Below are 18,948 nucleotides of genomic sequence, written 5' to 3' on the forward strand. Positions count from 1 at the left end.
CACCCTGGTATAAGATGGTAGTGCCCCCTGTGCTGGGCATTAGTGAGCCTGGAAACCTTTGTTGAAAGATCAAGTGCATGTCTGAGATGGGAGAGATTCCTCTGCACGAATTTGTGGCTATTAGAGGTGATGGATGGATGGAGGCTATGGCCGTGGGTCTGAGCAGTAAGATTCAAAGAAGATGGGGATGGCATTTTGGGGTGGGAACAGTGAGGTCTACTGGAACAGAAATGAACATGAAGCCATAAACATTTGGGCTGCCTGCTTGTTAACCAGAGACATTCCCTGAGCCTCTGGTCGTGGGCACCTTCATGAATAATACCAAGTGGAGAGAGAAAATCTCCATTTCAAATGTGGGGATGAAACAGTGTTTCGAGATCCCTGGCAGTTACCCATTCATTCCACACTCATGAAATCTGCAGCAATTTAGAGCAGCTCAGTATTTAGACTCAACTGTGTAATTCATCCTGATGTTTTCTCATTCATCAAAGCCTTATGTTTGTTTGTATTACCATGAGAAAAAATTTAAAATATGTGGAAAAAAAAGGTCCCCCTCCTTTCATTACAGGCAAATTACGGCAGAGTTACAACCCTTGGGGCTCTTCAGGCAAAGGAACATCTTGCTTCAATTAGATATAAATAATGAACAATAATTAGAAAGATTTCTTCATCGAATTTGTTATTTTATGTTTCCTTTCATCTGTAATGTATTGAAACAAATACTGAGCTCTGTTTCTGGGCCACATAGCAGGGACCTAAGGAGTGCTGTGGCATGTGTCTCCGAAGCAAGGGGAGTCATCCACAGCTGGACCTTCTGTGTGCTGGCCGGGGAGGCTGCTGTCAGCCTTGGTCCAGGGCAGTGGATGCAAAAATGGGGCTCCTTCAGCTCCAGTCCTCCAAATTCTTATAGTCTACTGGGGACCCAGAATAATCACTACTGGTTACCATCAGGGACTGCTCTGAGAGCTGAACACAAATCCTATTTAATCCTCATAGCAATCCTCTGCTACAGGCTCTGCTTCTATCTCCATTATTAAAATATTTGGAAACTGAGGCACAGATAAGTTAACTAACTTTTCTGGACCACAGTGTTGGTTGTGGGGGGCAGACAGGCAAGGTATGTAATTGGACTCCAGAGCCCTTGCTTGTCTCTGCTCTGGCATGTGGCCCTCTGAAGTCCTAGTGAGCTCATGCTGCCACAGAAGCCCACAAGGTGTGGAGAGGGCACAGGGAGGCTGGGGTGGGATGGCTCCCCAAGGAAAGAGGCAGCTGTTGGCTGTTGGATTTTCAGCGGGCTTGTAGAGGTGTTGCTAGAGGAAGGAGATAAAGGGATTCCAGGCAGAGGGAGCACTGTGGCCTGGTGCCATGGATGGGGAGTGTGTGGGATTTCTCATTTCAAGGTTGGCTGTGGTGCTGTGTGCAGGTGGAGAGAACAGCCAGAGATGAGACCAGAAGATGGAGGGTTGTGTAGATCCAGTTGAGAAGACTGGCTCTTCCTGTGGAAATGGTGACTCAGAGAGAGGGAGGGATGATGATGTGGGTTGTTAAAGAGGAGAGACTGAGATTTCTAGAAGAGAAATAAGTAAAGAGTGATCAGGTTGGAACCTGGAGAGAAAGGCTGGCTCCCCATGGGCTTTTTTTATTATGCAATTCTGTTTGGTACATGACATTCTCTCAACATGCTGAGCCAAGTACGCTCTTCTGAGGCAAGTAAAATCTTCATAGCGACTGGTCCTTCCTGCTGTGACTATTTGTCCTTCCCCAGAGGAGTCTCCTTCTCTGCCCCTAGCTCAGAAGTCTGCTCTTGGGTTGCTGATGGCCATTCCTCGTGAAATCCCCCCTCCAATGTGCACCTGGCTGGAGCCACCTGCCACTCCTCTAAGGAGAGCGAACCCAAGGACCTCAGAAGTGCTTTGTTTTTTTCATCATCTTTTAAATAATTGTCAACATTTTAAAATCAGGAGAGATATAGAAATCCAACTTTCTTTATTTTTTCAAAAACCAAATTGATTGAGGAGGTCATGGGGAGGGGAGCATTCGAAGTCAATAATTGGCTAGACCCCTAGCACAGCTGCAAGCTTTGGAGGGGATGCCTCTTAATTTACCCTGAGTCAGTTGGTCTCTGAGTGAGTTTCTTCCCCATGCTGTCTCTGAGTGTCACAGGCCAGCCATCATTATCGTTCATCTTGCCAACATAGGCCTCTTTCCTGCCCAGCCTCTGCAGGCGTCTGAGTTGGAGATCCGCAGCATACAGCCTCCCATGTTGCCCTGACTCTTTGATACTATGATTCTCTGTCTATATGTCTGCTTCTATAGCTGGACTATAAGCTCCTTGAAGGCAGGAATCATGTCTTACTCATCCTTTTATCCCTCCAATTCAGTAAAGAACCTGGTTTTAGGTGCCCAGTCATCTTATTGAATTAATCTACACAGAAAACATACCTGTAATTGAATGAGGCCCTGCAAGTCCCACTCTGGGCTGAGGGACTTGAACTTTGGGGGATGAGGAATGAAGAATGTGGATAGTGGGCCATGCCAGGCTTGGACTTCAGAAGGGCCTTGAAGCCCATTTGTATCCTTGCAGTGTGCAATGCACAGCATGTACTCATGCCTCACTGCCTTTCTGCATTTCAGGACTTTCCAGGACCTGTCCAAACAAGTGGAAATGTCTTATGGCACCGTCCGGGATTCTGCTGTATATGAGTACTTCCGAGCCAAGGGCACCAACCCCCTGGAGCAGGACGGCACGTTTGCTGAACTCTGGCGAACCATCAGCAAGAATGGAGGGGCTGACAACTGCGTGTCCAGTCCTTCAGAAGGCATCAGGAAGGTAGGCGGGAGCTGGCGCTTGGGCGCGTGCGCTGTAACAGGGCCACGGGGTGGTCATCCCCCAGGTAGGAGACACCTCCAGGGGCATCTGCCTCTGAGTAGCCCTGTAACCTGCAAGGCGATCCATCGCACACGTTCTTTAGGTGGATGCCCTTTCTGGGCAGCAGAAGCAGAAGAGCTGCTTCTTATGGATCTTCCAAGTTTGCAGAGTGGTGCTGGCTGGGGAGGAGCAGACAGATTAAGCCTGACTTTTGGCCCACCCTCCTCATGGGCTCATAGGAGGGTGGCACAGAGAGGCCTGTCCACCAGAGGTGAGAACACTTGGCAAAAGCAGTAGCAGAGTACCAAGCGAGAGTTGCAGGAGTGAAGGGAGGGTGTTGGGGAGAGGGTGGGCCCACTGTGGTTAGCTTGGGGGTCTGGTCGAGGAAGTCTGCATACAGGGAAAGGGGGAGAGGGTCAGCCAGGTGGCCTGGGCTCATCTCTGGGGCCGTACTGTGAGAAGAGGTGTGCCTCAGAGATGGGGATAAGGGCGGAGAACCTGGGACAGAGCCTTACCGGGCAAAGCCTTGGGAAGCCAGGTGGGAAGATACCAGTGCCAAAGGGAAGAAGGGAGGAGAAAGGCCATGATGCTCTTCAGCATTGTTAGACGTTGCTCATTTGTTTCAGTCAATTTCCCCCAATGACTCGAATTCAGAATTATCCTTTTATACAGCTGAGGATCGGGTGGCTCTGACTCATGACTCCTTGGGTTCCAAGCTGGGGAATTGGCATTTATCCACCACATGCAGCTGTAGAGCCCTTGGAGGTCAATGAAGAAGAATGTGGTGGGATGAAGGCAGGTGTTATGATTTTGCTGCTGGTGGTGGGGTCCTCCTGTCCAGTGAACCCCACATGCAATAGCTACTGTCCTGAGGTCATTAGAGAATGGGGCGAGAAACATGTACAGCCCCCTGGCCAGCATCGCTGCCTCTCTGAGCAGACTGGCTGCCTCAGTGTCTCCTCCCATCCTTTCCCTCCCGGACCCATCCTGCCACCTCTGTGGAGTCTCCTCATGCATACCCTCACAGGCATACTCACACCTTGCCACACACACACACACACACACACACACACACACACATGCTCATCCCTGTGCTGCCCCCCAGCCACTCCAGTGACTTCTTGGCCTTCCTGCAGAGACCAGTGGATGTCAGGACAGCCTGGGGCAAGCTCTGGGGCCACTAAGGCCCACCACCCTGCCCTTCATGGTCCTCAGCAATCTGCCAGCCCCTCCCCTTTGTGCCCCAGAGGGGTGGAGGGAGAGAGGCCTGAGTCCCCCTTTGCTTTGGAAACACATGGGCATCAGGCAGAGTGCAGCCTCTATCCCGTGACAGGCTGGGGCACCTACCTGTGGTGCCATGTGGAGTGAGGCCTACTGAGAAGATGGTCGTGCACAGGATGACTTGTGCAGGATCCCACGCTCAGGATGATTTTTCGTTGCCATTTAGCCACATTGAACAGCAGAAGATGTCTAGGCTCTGGAGCTTGACACATTTAGGTGTGAATTCCAGTTTCGTAAGTTACCAGCATTGTGAAATGGAGCACACCATTCTCCCTGTCTGGGAACTCTTGGAGTTGAGAAAGACCTGGGCAACTTTCCATTTGGGGGTCTCCTTAGAGACTTAAATGATCTGAAAATACATATCACGATAAATTTTGAATGTTTAAATTTAACAAAGGATACTTTGACAATAATAATAGAATGCAGTGTAACTGTGCTATTCTCATGCTTACAAGATTTATTAAAACCTCGTAGTTCTCACTGCACTGCAAAGGATGGTGCTCTAGCCTTAAGCTGCAGGGTCTTCTTTCATCCCTGACAGTGAATCTTTGTGGCTGTAGGTGACCTCATTTGAAGATAATGAACACAATGTTGATTTAAGGTCTTTTGTGCATGTGAGGCCTGGGCCAAATGGCCTTTGCGTTCCCTTTCCTGGCTTTCTTTGACTCTCAGAGAGAGCCAATACTGTCATCCACACAGGGTCTTATGAAGATTCATTGCATAATGCTAAAAAAAAAGCACTGCTTAGAAAAAAAAAGATAGCTACTTTTGACTTTGTTAAAGTTCTATTCATTACAAGCCACTTTAAATAAAATAAAAAGGTAAGTCACACACTGGGAGGTGACATTTACAATACATATAACCAATGCAAGATTACTGTCAAGAATATATCAATAAGAAAATCTCAAACAACTTAATAGAAAAATGGCAAGAGGCTTGCACAGGCCTTCCACAGAAGAGGCAACACAAATGGCCAGTAATCAAATGAAGAGATGTTCAAAATTATTAGTGATCTGTGAAATGCAAATCAAGACCATAAAGATTATATTATTTTACACCAATTAGTTTGGCACAAAATGAGAGGTGGTGAAGAAGACGTGGAGTAACAGTTGGTTAATTGCTGATGGGGGTGTGCTCAGTACAATCACTTTGGAGAAGAGCTTAGCATTCTCTTATAAAATGGGACACTTACATACTGTATGGCCTAGCAATTACACTCCAATGTATCCCCCCAAAATAAATGTCCACATGCACTTTTGGAGACAAGAAAGGCCATGATAGCACTTCCTGTAGAACCAAAACCCTGGAAACCATCCAAATGACCATTAACAATATAAAGAAAGATGTTGTCTACAATGAAATGGATGAATCTTAGCAGAATAATATTGAGTAAAATAAAACATTAAGGCAATTTCATATGGGTCAACTAATAGAAGGTAACACAGAATATTATACCCTCTTAAAAATGTATAAAATATACACATACACATCCAAAGCAATGATAAAATACAAGATTCACCACAGTGGTTGCTACAAGTGGGAGAGCCAGAGCAGCAGGGAAGAGAGAAGGGCGTTGTTGGTAAGTCAGGGTTGGTGTTAGGTTTAGATTAGCAGGAGATTTTAGAAAATTAGTTAATGAGTTAATTCAAAAAGTGAGCCATTCCTGGAGAAATGTACGGGTATCCTGAATCAAAGGTTGTCATTAATCTCATTCTGCTCATCTCCCTACTCTTCCAAATGCATAAGTCCAGACCAAGCAAGGTAGTGCTGGGCTCCTCACAAGTACCCACCCCTTCCCTCTTTGCAGGCGACACGTGCTTGCTTATGCCTCAGAAAGGCCAACACACACCAGTGAGCCCTCTGGATGGTGATAAACCTGGAGATGAGTCATTAGAGAAACACCTCATCATTGTTCTAGCTACCCCTTGTCCATTGGCAGCACTTAGGAAACCACTCACCGTCTGGTGATATTTAGTCTTACTCATGAATACAACAATGTTAAAAAATCAGTAGCAAAGGATGCAAACAAAGGTTTTCTTATCAATGCCTATCACTTCATGGTATAGAATTTAATCTTTTTTAGTACATAGGATGGATTAGTTTTATGATACCTTCATTTTATGAACCCCAAGCTGGCTTTGGGATCACAAATCTCTCTCTTGAATTTGGATCTCTAAGAAAAAAAAAAAAAAACTGACTGCCAGCACTAGACAAATGTTAAGGGTTTTATAACTAGTGTCATAAAAGTGAGTTTATAGTGTTGTCAGACAATGAAGTGTGCTGCATTTTTTTTACTGGAAGAAAAGCTCAGATTTACTCCCAAATCCTCCTTCTTCGTGTGCCTGTTTGGATGACTACTGGACTTAAATTCTTATCTGAAATCTGTCCTCTTCCCTACTCCCATGGAGCGGCCCCTCTGCTCCCTGCCTCCAGACTATGGCTTCAGTAACCTTGTGAATCCCTGAGCCCAGAGAGCAGACCAGTCTGGAGATGGCTGTACCCTAGGTGAGGATGACGACTTGAATCCAGAAACTACAGAACAAATCCAGCAAGTAGGGCATTATGGGCCTAGTATTCAGGGAGGAACAGCCTCTCCAAATCCCAAACAGAGTCTGCTGCTATGCAGTGTAGGAAGCCTGGCAAAGGTGAGGAGAAGCCCACTGAGGGGCTTCTCCTGGAAGCTTCTTTAGCAGTTGACAGATAATCACACTTCTAATTTTCAGTTGCTCCTTGGTGACTCACCTCCATTTTCAGAGAGTGTTTGGTAGAGGAGCAATGTCTAATTGCTGCAAAAGTCAAGGAGGTTGGTATGGAGGGTGACCCTGGAGAGCTGCTGTTGTTTTCTCCTTGGGAGTCCTAAGGCTTTTAATGACATGAAGCGAATTTAGGTGGGGAATTGTTTAGCGTGATCACTTGTCTGCGGTATCAGAACTGGAGAAGGGTTATGTCGTGGTTGGCTCACCTCTGGGATCCACTCCTTCATGCCAACACACACCATTGAGCCTCTGGAGGGTAATAAACCTGGAGATGAGTCATTAGAGAAACACCTCCTTATTTTTCTAGCTACTCCTTGTCCACTGGCGGCACTTAGGAAACCACTAACCCTCTGGAGATAGAGTCTTACTCATGCATACAATAATGTTAAAAAATCAGTAGCAAAAGATGCAAATAAAGGATTTACCATGCCAGTGGCCACTAAGATAAGGACAAGTGAGACCTTGTCAGGCTTTGATCAGGCAAATATGAAAGAATTTGGAACGGGAGGGAATTTTTATTTATTAAGAGACTACAGCACACCATTTTCACAACAAACCTGCCTGGCACCCAGTAAGTCTCAATAAACACAAGATTGTTCCTGAATGAGTCATCTGTTTGCTGTCTGACTGAGCAGAGGCAGATAAATCAGAGACAAGATTCCTGTCATCAGTTAGCAGGTTACCTTCTTTAGATTTCATGGTGGAAGGGACAAGAGAAATAGCTCCAGGGTTCCTGTCAGGCTTGTCTCTTGATAACCTTCTGTAGGGGAGAAGATTTTCCTGGTCCTGAAAGATGTGTCAAAAATAGAGAGGAGACAGGCTGCTTCCATTTCTCTCAGCCACATGCACCTATCAGGCCTAAGGAAAGACTAGACCAAAGATTGGCAAACTCTGACTGCTGGTCAAATCTGACCTACAGCTTGTTTTTATAAAGGTTTATTGGAAAACAGCCCAACTCATTTATTTACGTGTTGTTTATGGCTGCTTTCCTGCTATTTCAGCAGAGTTGAGTAGTTGTGATAAAGATATATGGCCCACAAAGCCTAAAATATCTATTATCTGGCCCTTTATAGAAAAAGTTTGAGGACTCCCGGTCCAGACAGGGGCAACCCAGGGACATTGCCTCTAGCTGTGCGTCATCTCATAGCACACAGGCACCATTAGTAGGTAGCATATCCTCTAACTCTGTATAATTGAATAGTGCACAGGCATCTCTACTAAGAAACTCCTGCTGCAGCTCTGCACCATTTAACAGCTCATAGGCGCCTCTAGTAGTGCATCATCCAGCTCTGCACCATCGAATAGCATTCGGGATCTGCCCCTTTTTGTCCTCTAGGTCTGTCTCTAGTGGCCTAGAAACTTCTCCCTCACTGCACTGAGACCCAGCTTTACTGCTGGTCTGGCCTGGTCTCCCTCTGAAATCTGTTGAGCAATCTCTACATCCCAGGCACTGGGCCAGATCATTTACATACATTCATACTTTCATCTGAAACTGACTACTTGATTATTATCTCCAAGATGTAGAAACTAGACCTGAGCCTCAGAGAAACTAAGTGACTTGGCTAAGGTTCACACAGATGTGAGTAATTAGTGGCATGGTCACCAAAACCTCATTCCACTCGTGCCTCTTCCCATGGGGTGTTAATCTCGTCTTTTCTCCACCTCAATGTGTTTCCACCCCCTTGTGTACATTTTGTTTGTGCCTTTATTTCCTTCCCTCTCTGACACCAAAGTAGCAAGATATATGCCTGACTCCCATGTTTAGCAGCCACACTGCTCCTTCCATGTGTCATAGCAAAGGTTATTGAAGTCTGTGACTTTATCTTTTTATTTTCAAACTATTAAAATGTCCATTACAGAAACTTGGAGATGCAGAATTGAGCTGGCAAATGGTTCAAATTTATATGATAATAGCTTCATCACATGAAGTCAGACTTTAATATTGCTGATGGGATTTTTTGTTTCTTTAGCTTGATCAACTTCATCAAGCAACATCCAGCATAACCCAATTTCTGCGCAGTGCCAGGGCTGGCCTGGACCACCAATTGATTAAGCCTTTCCATAAATCAGACCTAATATTTAATAACACTGTCAAATAGAATATAGCATTAATAGTTTAAATGTCAATCTTCACAGCTCATTCAGTCCTTTGAATAAATAGACGAGTAGCTTGTTTCAGACCCTGTGGCTGGAGATAGTATTGTTCAGAGGGAAGTAGCTTTTTAGGCCAGCATTTTGTGGTAACAAAAGGTGGTGTTTTCCTCTCAGTAAATATAGCTGAAGTCATAAAGTGTGAATGCAAATGCAGGAAGAAACTGGGCCCACAAATCTTATTTCCACCCCTGGTCTAATGCTTGCTCTTGCACTGGATTGCATGTGGGCATCACCTCTTAGCACCAATATTTGTTCCCTTCCTCTTCCTTTCTGTTCTGTAACAGGGTTGCTCTCCTTGCACACAATCTCTGCTTAGTGTCAGGGACTACACCTGTGGCAGAGAAGCTAATCCCTAGAAGGATGGCAGTCTTCCACAGTAGGATCAGGAACTTTGGCACCCAGATAACCCTCCATTTGGAAAGAGCAAGGTGAGGAAGGTGGACACATATGTGGCAGCTCCTGGTTCCATGGCATGCTGGAAATTCCTACTGAGGAGTAGGGTGAGGCTTATATGGGTGGGCACTTCTTTGCACTTTTGGGATGCTAGATTCAAAGATCAAGAGAGTTTGACCAAGATGATGGAAGGGGATGTAGACTAGATAGCCCTGTGTGGTGCAAAGCAAAAATACTGCCCTCTACAACAGCAAGAGCCCTTGTAGCCATGATCCAAGAAATTCTGTTCTTTCTCTGCTTCCAAGTGAGTATGGATTGGGGATTTTGTAAGCCTCCTTCCCTCTCAGCCACTCACATTGGATAATCATTCATCTCTATATCTTTTGTACCTGCTCAAAAGACCCTATATCTATTTTGCAACTTGGATAGTATCTTCTCTTTATTCATTCATTTATGAACTTACTCATCCATTCAAGAAATGTAGTTTGAGTAGCATCTTCCTTTTAGGAGTTAGAAAATGTGTGTTTAAATTTTATGCTCAACCTAGTCTGTGGCTTTGAACAAGTGTTCACCTTTCTGTACCATCTGTGATACTTGAGGAAGGTCTGTCCAGATTAGTTGCAAGTATACCAGTGTATAGGGTCTAAAGCATCCAATGTGGATTGTAGCACAAGGTATATGTTCAGCAGGTATCATCAAACTATCTTAGCATCTACTATATGTTAGAAAAAGATTTTATTTATTTTATTTTATTTTTTTCTGAGATGGAGTTTTGCTCTTGTTGCCCAGGCTGGAGTGCAATGTTGCGATCTCAGCTCACAGCAGCCTCTGCCTCCTAGGTTCAAGCGATTCTCCTGCCTCAGCCTCCCGAGTAGCGGGCATTACAGGCATGTGCCACCATGCCCAGCTAATTTTTGTATTTTTAGTAGAGATGGGGTTTCTCCATGTTGGCCAGGCTGGTCTCAAACTCCCGACCTCAGGTGATCCACCTGCCTCAGCTTCCCAAAGTGCTGGGATTTCAGGCATGAGCCACTGCACCCGGCCATGAAAAATATTTTTTGAAAAGGCAGTAGCACTCAGTCTTTTATGAAGTGTAATTGAAATACACATATAGTGTCTATTTCATGAGTTTAGACAATTTATGCAATTCTGTAATAATCACCCAAAACAAGATACCTATTGCCATCACCTGCAAAAATTTTCTTTTGTCCCTTTCTAGACACTTCTCCTCATCCCCAGAGACAACCACTTGCAGATTTCTAGCACCACACATTAAATTTACCTGCTCTTGTAGTTCATATAAATAGGATCATACAGAATATGTGTATTTGTGTTTCCTTCTTTCACCCAACAAAATGTATATGAGATTTACTCATGGAGTTGTGCATATCAGTACTTCTTTTTTTGCGTGTGTGTGAGTGATATTCTATTGTATGAATAAACCTTGATTTGTTTATTTATTCTCCAATTAACACACATTGTAGTTGTTGCCAATTCAGGGCTACCATAAATATGACAATATGAACAATATTATACAAGTACTTTGTTGAGATATGTCTCCATTTTTCTTTGCTAAATTTGAAAGGGTGAAATTCCTGGGTCATTATGAAACTGTCTAACTACCTGCTATGTGGTTATGCTACTTTGCATCACCTCTGGTAATATACTCCTTACATACTTGTAAGTCTCAGTTGCTGAATGTCCCATCCTGCATTAGTGTTGCCAGTATTTTTGGTTGCAGCCAATTTAGCGGGTATGAACAGAAATCTGATTATTATTTTAGTTTGCTTCTCTTTGGGGACTAGTGATGCTGAGCATTTTTTCATGTGCTTATTGGCCTTCCATGTATCTTCTTTCATAAAATGTGTGCTTAAGTCTTTTGTTAATATTTATTGGGTTTTCCATCTTTTCATTGCTGATTTATATTCATTAATTTGTATATTCTGGATAGAAGTCCTCAATCAAATATAAGTACTACAGATATAATTCTTAGTCTATAACTTGCCTTTTCATTTTATTCTATTGACCTATCACCATTATTAAAATAATTTGTATTTAATCAATTGACTACATGCCTTGATTGACAGTCAACTGGCCGTGTATGTGTTGGTCTATTTCTGGACTCTCTATTCTGTTCCATTGATCCATATAACTATTCTTATGCCAATACAAAAATATCTTGATTATTGAAGTTTTAAAATAATTCCTTAAGTCAGGTGTTGTAAGTCCTTCAACTTTGTTCTTCTTTTACAAGATTGGGCAATTTTAGATTCTTTACATTTCCACCTGAATTTTAGAATCATTTTGTCAATTTCTTCAAAAATGCCTGTTGAGATTTTGATCGTTATTACATTTAATATAACGATCATTTCAGGGAAAACTTATATTTTTATAATACTGAACCTTCCAATCTATGAGCATGGTTTTTCTGTTCAAAAATACCGACTTCTGTCTTCACTCATTTTCACTGTTGTTTTTATATTTTATTGATTTCAACTTTTTTGTGCATAAAATATTTTCTTCTATTTTACTTTGGTTATAATTTTATCTTACCTCTTCTAGCTTCTTAATGTTAAAACTTATATCATTAATTTTACACTTGTTTTCTTTCCTAATATAAGTATTAGAGCTATAAACTTCCCTCTAAACACTGTTTTAACCCCATCCTGTGAATTTTTATATGTTGTATATTCATTATCACCTAGTTCAAAATATGAAGTCTCAGACTTAATCTTTTTGTCAAGGATTTAAGTTCTAGAGGACAGCAAATGGCTGCAATTGATTTAATGTGGGAAAGAATATGGATGCCCAGAGCGGGGATACATTCCACTTCAGTGAAGTTAGAAGAAGCTTTCCAAGATAGTCATGTTAGGAACACATATTTTATAATCTATAAGCCTCAACTCCTTTTCTGATTTGAAGATAAAAGTGTGAGAATGTGAGAGCAAAATGGCAAGCAAGAAATAAAAGGTACAGGAAGATAAAGGAAATTAGAGAGGCAGGAAAAAGCAGTTGAACTCCATGTGAACAAAACCCACATTTATTTCTACTAAATGTGTAGCTTTAGTAGTAGTTTATTTCTACTAAATGTGTAGCTTCCTTGTAGGAGAATGAGGGCAGTGGTCTTTTCACTGCTTCACAGTTGCTGTCTTCAGTATGCCTCCCATGGTCTTGGGCTTCAGCCTCCTGAGTTCCATAGGCCTTGGCCAATTAAAATGTGCCTAAACCTTTTTCACATGCTTTGACTCTGCAGTCCACCCAACGGCAGATCCACTCAAATCTCCCCCAGTCCATATCGACTTTTAAAATAATAAGCAGTTTTGAGAGGAAATCATTAGGTTATACATTTATGATTTACATGTAATAAGTTCCCACTAAGAAAAGTTTAAAATATTTCTTTTTTCACCACCTAAATGCAGTTCCAGGAATCCTCTTGTATATTTCTGTCTAGTCTTTTTAGAATTTCTACAAACATTTTATATAATTATAATGCATAAAAATATTTTATCCTGCATTTTTCTGACAATGTGGTAAAACTTTATAAAAATTGTTTAGTGACTAATTAGGATTTTATCAAATAGATGTAAATTAATATAAAAATTTTATTTAAACATTCCCTTCTTGATTGCCATTTGGGTCATTTCCAGTTGTTTACAGTTATAGATAACATTGTAATGAACATCTTTATGCCTAATATTTTTCAGTTACTACATTTATTTCTGTAGGTCTAATTCTCAAAAGTAGAATTATGGTGCCAAAAAGGATATAAACATTTAAAGCCCTTGATGAAATATTACTGAGTATTACCAAAAGCAGGGCTTTGAATGAATTACATTATTAGTTTTGGGATCAAAAGAATATTTATTTGTCAGTGGATTTTTTTCATCAACTCCTTGTGATTTATCTTAAGATTTTAAAAATAAATTAGTATTTTTCTACTTTCTCATATCTTTCATTGTGGTTTTTTGTTTCTCTTTCTGTTTATATTTGTACATAGGTATTTGTATATGCATGTATTTTTGCTTTATTTTGCTTTATAATTCTGGGGACTAGAGTGGAACAGCAATCATTTTCTTTTCAATCTTTTTTTTCCTGGGCGTTGCCATTATAAATTGTGGCTAATTGGGGAAATTGAATAAGATCATGTTTAGAGGTCTACAGTTCAATAATCAGAAGTGAGGGACATGTAAATTTCTTCCTTAAATAGATTTCTGCAGTGATTTACTCTGTGAAGTATTTTGTCTTTTATCCATTTATTCATTCATTTATTCAACAACTCATTTACTAATGTTGAACTCAGTTAATATGTAAAAGTGAACGTGACATTTTTCCTCCTAAAACTGAGTTAGAAGAGAAGACAAAAACCGACTTGGGACAGTATATTATTTCAAAAGTAAAAGATTTTTCTATCCTTTCTTATTTTACCCTGGGTCTTCCTTTCCTCCACTGGGGCCTTATGTCAATGTTTGGACAATCAGGAGATTAATCACAACAGCTACCATGAGAGAAAACTGGTATGGACCAGGTGTGAGGTTAAGTTTCTCCTATGCATCAAGTCAATTGTGCTTCAGCACAACCAGTTCATTAATGAGGAAACTGAAATTCCAAGAGGGCAAGGGACTTGCTAACAATCAAGCTTGAGGCAGTTTTGAACTCTTCTCATTCCAGCGCCCTTGTCGTTACCCCGTGACACTCTGCAGAAATGGAAGGAACTCGTGATCAGAATGAAACTTCAGCTCCCGCACACTGCTTGGAGCACCAGTCTCTTTCTGTGCCTGCCAGGCTGGTTCCTGGTTATCCCTCAGGCTAACAGAAGCATTAACGTCTCCTGATCCTTCCCTGGGCTTTCCCTTTCCCCTTACCACACAGTGCATCCCAGAGTGCAGCCTCACCAGATGTCATCCAACCCTCAGTGTCCTGCTCTGTCACAGCCCTGCTAGACTTGGGGCTTCTCTAGAGTGAGGCCTGCCTCTTATTTGTCTGTCCTCAGGGCTGGCCGAGGGCAGAGGTAGGCATGGATAAAGCACTTACTCAAAGTCTCTTAACCTTTCAAAAATCAAAGTAAATGTTCAATGAGTAAGAAATGAGAGTGGATAGAACTAGCATTCTTATGCATCTTTCTTAAACATTAATGAGCAGCAAAATTGCTGGGGTCCACTTGCAGTAAGGGCAAGGAGGGGGGCAGGGGAGGGCGGGGGGTCCTCTGCCCTGGGCCTGGGTGGCAGAGTCAGTCTTACTGGAGCCAGTTGCCACACAATTGACTGAGTTGGCCCCTTTATAACTCCTTGATGTTTAATTCTGTTTGGTGATGATTGGTTTGGGATAATACAGTCCAAAGATCAAGGAAAGCCCCCACTGTGCCTCCCTTATTAAATTATTCTGCTTTGGGTTTTGAGCATTGCCAAGCAAATCTCATTATGAGTTCTTCAATTACTTTCTTTTACGATTTTTATAATTTGATAGAGTAAGCTCTGGAATCAAACCAATATCCATGCCACCATGCTAACCTTGATTATTTTCAAACTTCTTGTTAGAGGAAGTGGGAGGATGTTGACTTCTCTTAAATCTGATTTTTTTTTTTTTTTTTTTTTTTTTTTTCAGATTTGCTGTGCCCTGTAATTTGCTTTGTATCCAGGTCTGATATGCTTCACCTTAGTGCTGGCTGTAAATGTGGGCTGATTCCATTCTGTTTGTTCCATTGAATATTATTGCTTTGGGTTTTATGACTTAGGTTTTTACATTTTGAACTGAATTGTTTTGTTATTTGATTACGTTAAATCAAGAAGAAATTTCTGATGAAAATAATTTTGATTTATTATGTCAGCCAGATTGTTGGCAATTTTTGTTTAGCTTATTTTTATTTCCACTTTATTGGCCTAATGTTTATTCAGGAGCAAAAAGGAAGAGAAAATGAAGAAAATAACATTTACAAAGAAATTAATATGTGTGGCATTGTGCTTATGCACTTTATCTTCACCATTGAGGACCTTTTGTGGCGTGTTTCCATTTTGCAAATAAGGAATGCAAAACTCAAAAAACTAAATTATTTTCCTAAAAATTAGCTGTATTTCTACCATTTTTGTGTCTTTTTGTTATTACTACTGTTATTATCATTGTCATCATTATCTTGTCATCATCAATAAGATAGAACGTATTTGGGTAGAAGTAGTGGTTTCCACCGGGGTGGGGTGTTCCAATAAATAGCTGATAGGTCTCTTCACTCTACAACATGAGGATATTAAGATTTGCTCTGTGTCCTATGTTTTGAAATTGTAGTCTGTGTGTGTGTGTGTGTGTGTGAGAGAGAGAGAGAGACAGAGAGAAAGAGAGAGAGGTGCCCCCATCAGGGCTGTGCAGGAATTCCCCCACTACCGCTATAAAGCCCCTCTACTGGTAAACTTTTTTTTTTTTTTTTTTTTGAGATGGAGTTTCACTCTTGTCGCCCAGGCTAGAGTGCAATGTGCGATCTTGGCTCACCGCAACTTCTGCCTCCTGGGTTCAAGCAATTATCCTGCCTCAGCCTCCCGAGTAGCTGGGATTACAGGCATGCACGACCACACCTGGCTAATTTTGTATTTGTAGTAGAGACGGGGTTTCTCCATGTTGGTCAGGCTGATCTTGAACTCGTGACCTCAGGTGATCCGCCCACCTCAGCCTCCCAAAGTGCTGGGATTACAGACGTGAGCCACCTCTCCCAGCCTTCTACCAGTAAACTTTTATGGTTCTTTTGACTTTACAAAGCTGTAAATTCCGACAGGTAGAGCCCACAGCTTGTTCAGTTGTGAGGAATGAGAGTCCATTTGTATCTTTTTGGTCAGAATGTGACCTCTTTTATAGCTCTCAAAGTGCTACAAGGCTGTTGTGTGAGCTCTGACATTTTAGCAAAGGCCATAAATGAATACTTAGCCACAAATGGAGTTGGAGGATGAGGCTCTTCCACATAAGCCCCTGAAGACGGTCTCCCAGCACATGAAGGGATGTTCGTTAATATTAATTGGGATAGCATGCAGTTTTGCTTCTCCGTCCTCACAGCACAGTTCATGTTGCCAGTTCCCAGCAACCCTTTATGGCTAAAGAGACTTTAAGAGGAAGCTGCTTCAGACGGCAAAGCCACCTTGGCCTCGGGGAACAGTTTTATGGGTCTCACTTAAACTTTATTTCAGTAAAGTCAAATGCTCAGTTAAAGGCAACATAGCATAGTGAATGGAGAATGGGATTTGAGTCTGAAAGAACTGGATTTGGCTCTCGTATCCATCTTTTACCAGCTGTGAGATCTTGGGCAAATTAACGGGCTCCTGAGTAATTAGAATAATAATACTAGCTCTTATCAGAGTTATTGTAAAGATTAGAAGTGATGTGAAAGAGCCAGCCATGGTGGCTCACACCTGTAATCTCAGCACCTTGGGAGGCTGAGGCGGGAGGATCACTTGAGGTCAGGAGTTCAAGACCAGCCTGGACAACATGGTGAAACCCCATCTCTACTAAAAATGCAAAAATTAATATACCATGGAATACTCTACAGCCATAAAAAGGAACAAGATTATGTCCTTTTCAGGGACACAGATGAAGCTGGAAGCCATTATCCTCAGCAAACTAACACAGGAACAGAAAACCAAACACTGCATGTTCTCACTCATAAGTGGGAGCTGAACAGTGAGAACACATGGACACAGGGAAGGGAACAACACACACTGGGGCCTGTTGAGGGACGGAGGGATGGCCTCAGAATAAATAGTTAATGCATGTGAGGCTTAATACCTAGGTGATGGGTTGATAGGTGCAGCAAACCACCATGGCACACATTTACCTATGTAACAAACCTGCACATCTTGCACGTGTATCCCACATCTTCAAATAAAATAATTTAAAAAATACCAAAATTAGCCCGCTGTGGTGGCACACGTCTGTAGTCCCAGCTACTCTGGAGGCTGAGGCACGAGAACCACTTGTTCCTGGGAGGCGGAGGTTGCAGTGAGCCTGGGCGACAGAACAAGACTCCATCTCAAAACAACAAAAAAAATTAAAAAGTATATTTTAATAGAGTAGTTCTCAAAGGGTGGGCCTTGTTCCAACACCGCCAGCATCATGTGGGAACTTGTTAGAAATGTACCTTCTTGGACTCTACTCCAGAGCTAAGAATTAGAAGCTGGGCAACAGGGAGGTTAGCAATCTGTGTTTTAACATGCCCTCCAGGTGATCCTCATGGCTTCTGAATTTGAGAACATTTGCTTGAACAAATGGTGCTTATTGTCATGATTGTTGTTTTATTAGTATTTTTTTTCTTGAATTTTAGAAACTGAGGCCAAGGGTGCCCATTGATACTGTCTGTGAAGCCTCTGGAAGAGACCTCAGGGTGGAAAAGGGTGGAGGGCAGACCTGGAGGGGCAAACAGGACGTGCCCCATTCAGCAGCTCAGTCAAGCCAAGACCAAGGCTCCTGGCTTCCCAGATTCTACTTGCCATCCCTTCATCTTTTATTCAATCACTTTACACATATTTACTTAGCACCAACTCTACGCCAGACATCATGCTAGGGGAGCAAACAGGACATGCATGGTCAAGCTTACATTCTTGGGTGTGTGTGTGTGTGTGTGTGCATATGTGTGTACATGGCACACAGGGAGTATCTGCACAGTCCTGTTCCTGTGCTTTATGGGCTATTTGACCACATGTATGCTTGTCGTGTGTATACCCTGAATTCATGTATTCTTAAGTTGTTTCAGTTTCCTGGGATGGCATTCTTCATTCTGTATTCTTTTCCCTTTGTAATCTATTTTGTATCTAGGCACACCAATTTGCTCTTTCTTTTAGGTCATTCTTAATTTTTCCCATGGAATAGCTCAGATTAGATTATTGTTTATCATGGTCTTTGGACAATTTAAAATTTTGACAAATCATTGAAAATCAATGTGTCCCTTTGCCCTACTGACAAGGTTGTTTATAGTCCCTAGTTTTGCTGATTGTGTACAATTTCAGATTTTGAGAAAAGAGGCATTGATTTTTCCAACTTAGGACTTTTCTTTTTTCCTTTGTACCAAACCAGCTTCTTTTTTCTTGAAAATATAAGATACCTTATTTTACTAGGACAATTTTTGGCTCAATAAATAAAACTATTCCTCCCCAAAGTGCTGGAGGCCCCAAAAGGGAATGCAGCCATAATGTCTCCATAGGGTCAGATGCTGGAGGCAGATGTCATTAACAAAAGCTTGACAAGAATCTGGCAGCAGAGGAGGGGAAAAAACCAGCATGAGGACAGGATGGTCGGGGGCTCAATGTGGCTGTTTAGGGCTACTGATATTAAACTTTTGATGTGACAGAGAGGAAGGCAATTTGCAGTCAGGGAGATCTGAGGAGGAACTGAAGCTCTGCCAATAGCAAATTCTGTGGCCTTGGTTCTTTTTGAGCCTCAATTTCCCTGGGTGGAAAATGTACATAATTTGGACTATGGAAGTTTATCTTGAACTCTAAGAAATTCAGGGAACAGAATTGATGGTAA

General features: G+C 42.2%; 1 protein-coding gene across 4 annotated transcripts in view; it reads left to right on the forward strand.

Annotated features, from left to right (window-relative positions):
* The window catches only part of GRID1 (glutamate ionotropic receptor delta type subunit 1), a 782,044-nt gene that overhangs the window by 734,017 nt on the left and 29,079 nt on the right, over positions 1-18,948 (forward strand). For all 4 annotated transcript variants that reach the window (XM_055275485.2, XM_063638138.1, XM_055275486.2 and 1 more), the window contains one exon: positions 2,635-2,830. In XM_055275485.2, coding sequence (XP_055131460.1) covers positions 2,635-2,830 — 196 coding nt within the window. The remainder of the gene's footprint in view (positions 1-2,634; positions 2,831-18,948) is intronic.

Source organism: Symphalangus syndactylus, chromosome 4, assembly GCF_028878055.3.
Source record: "Symphalangus syndactylus isolate Jambi chromosome 4, NHGRI_mSymSyn1-v2.1_pri, whole genome shotgun sequence".
In the NCBI taxonomy this organism is placed as follows: Eukaryota; Metazoa; Chordata; class Mammalia; order Primates; family Hylobatidae; genus Symphalangus; species Symphalangus syndactylus.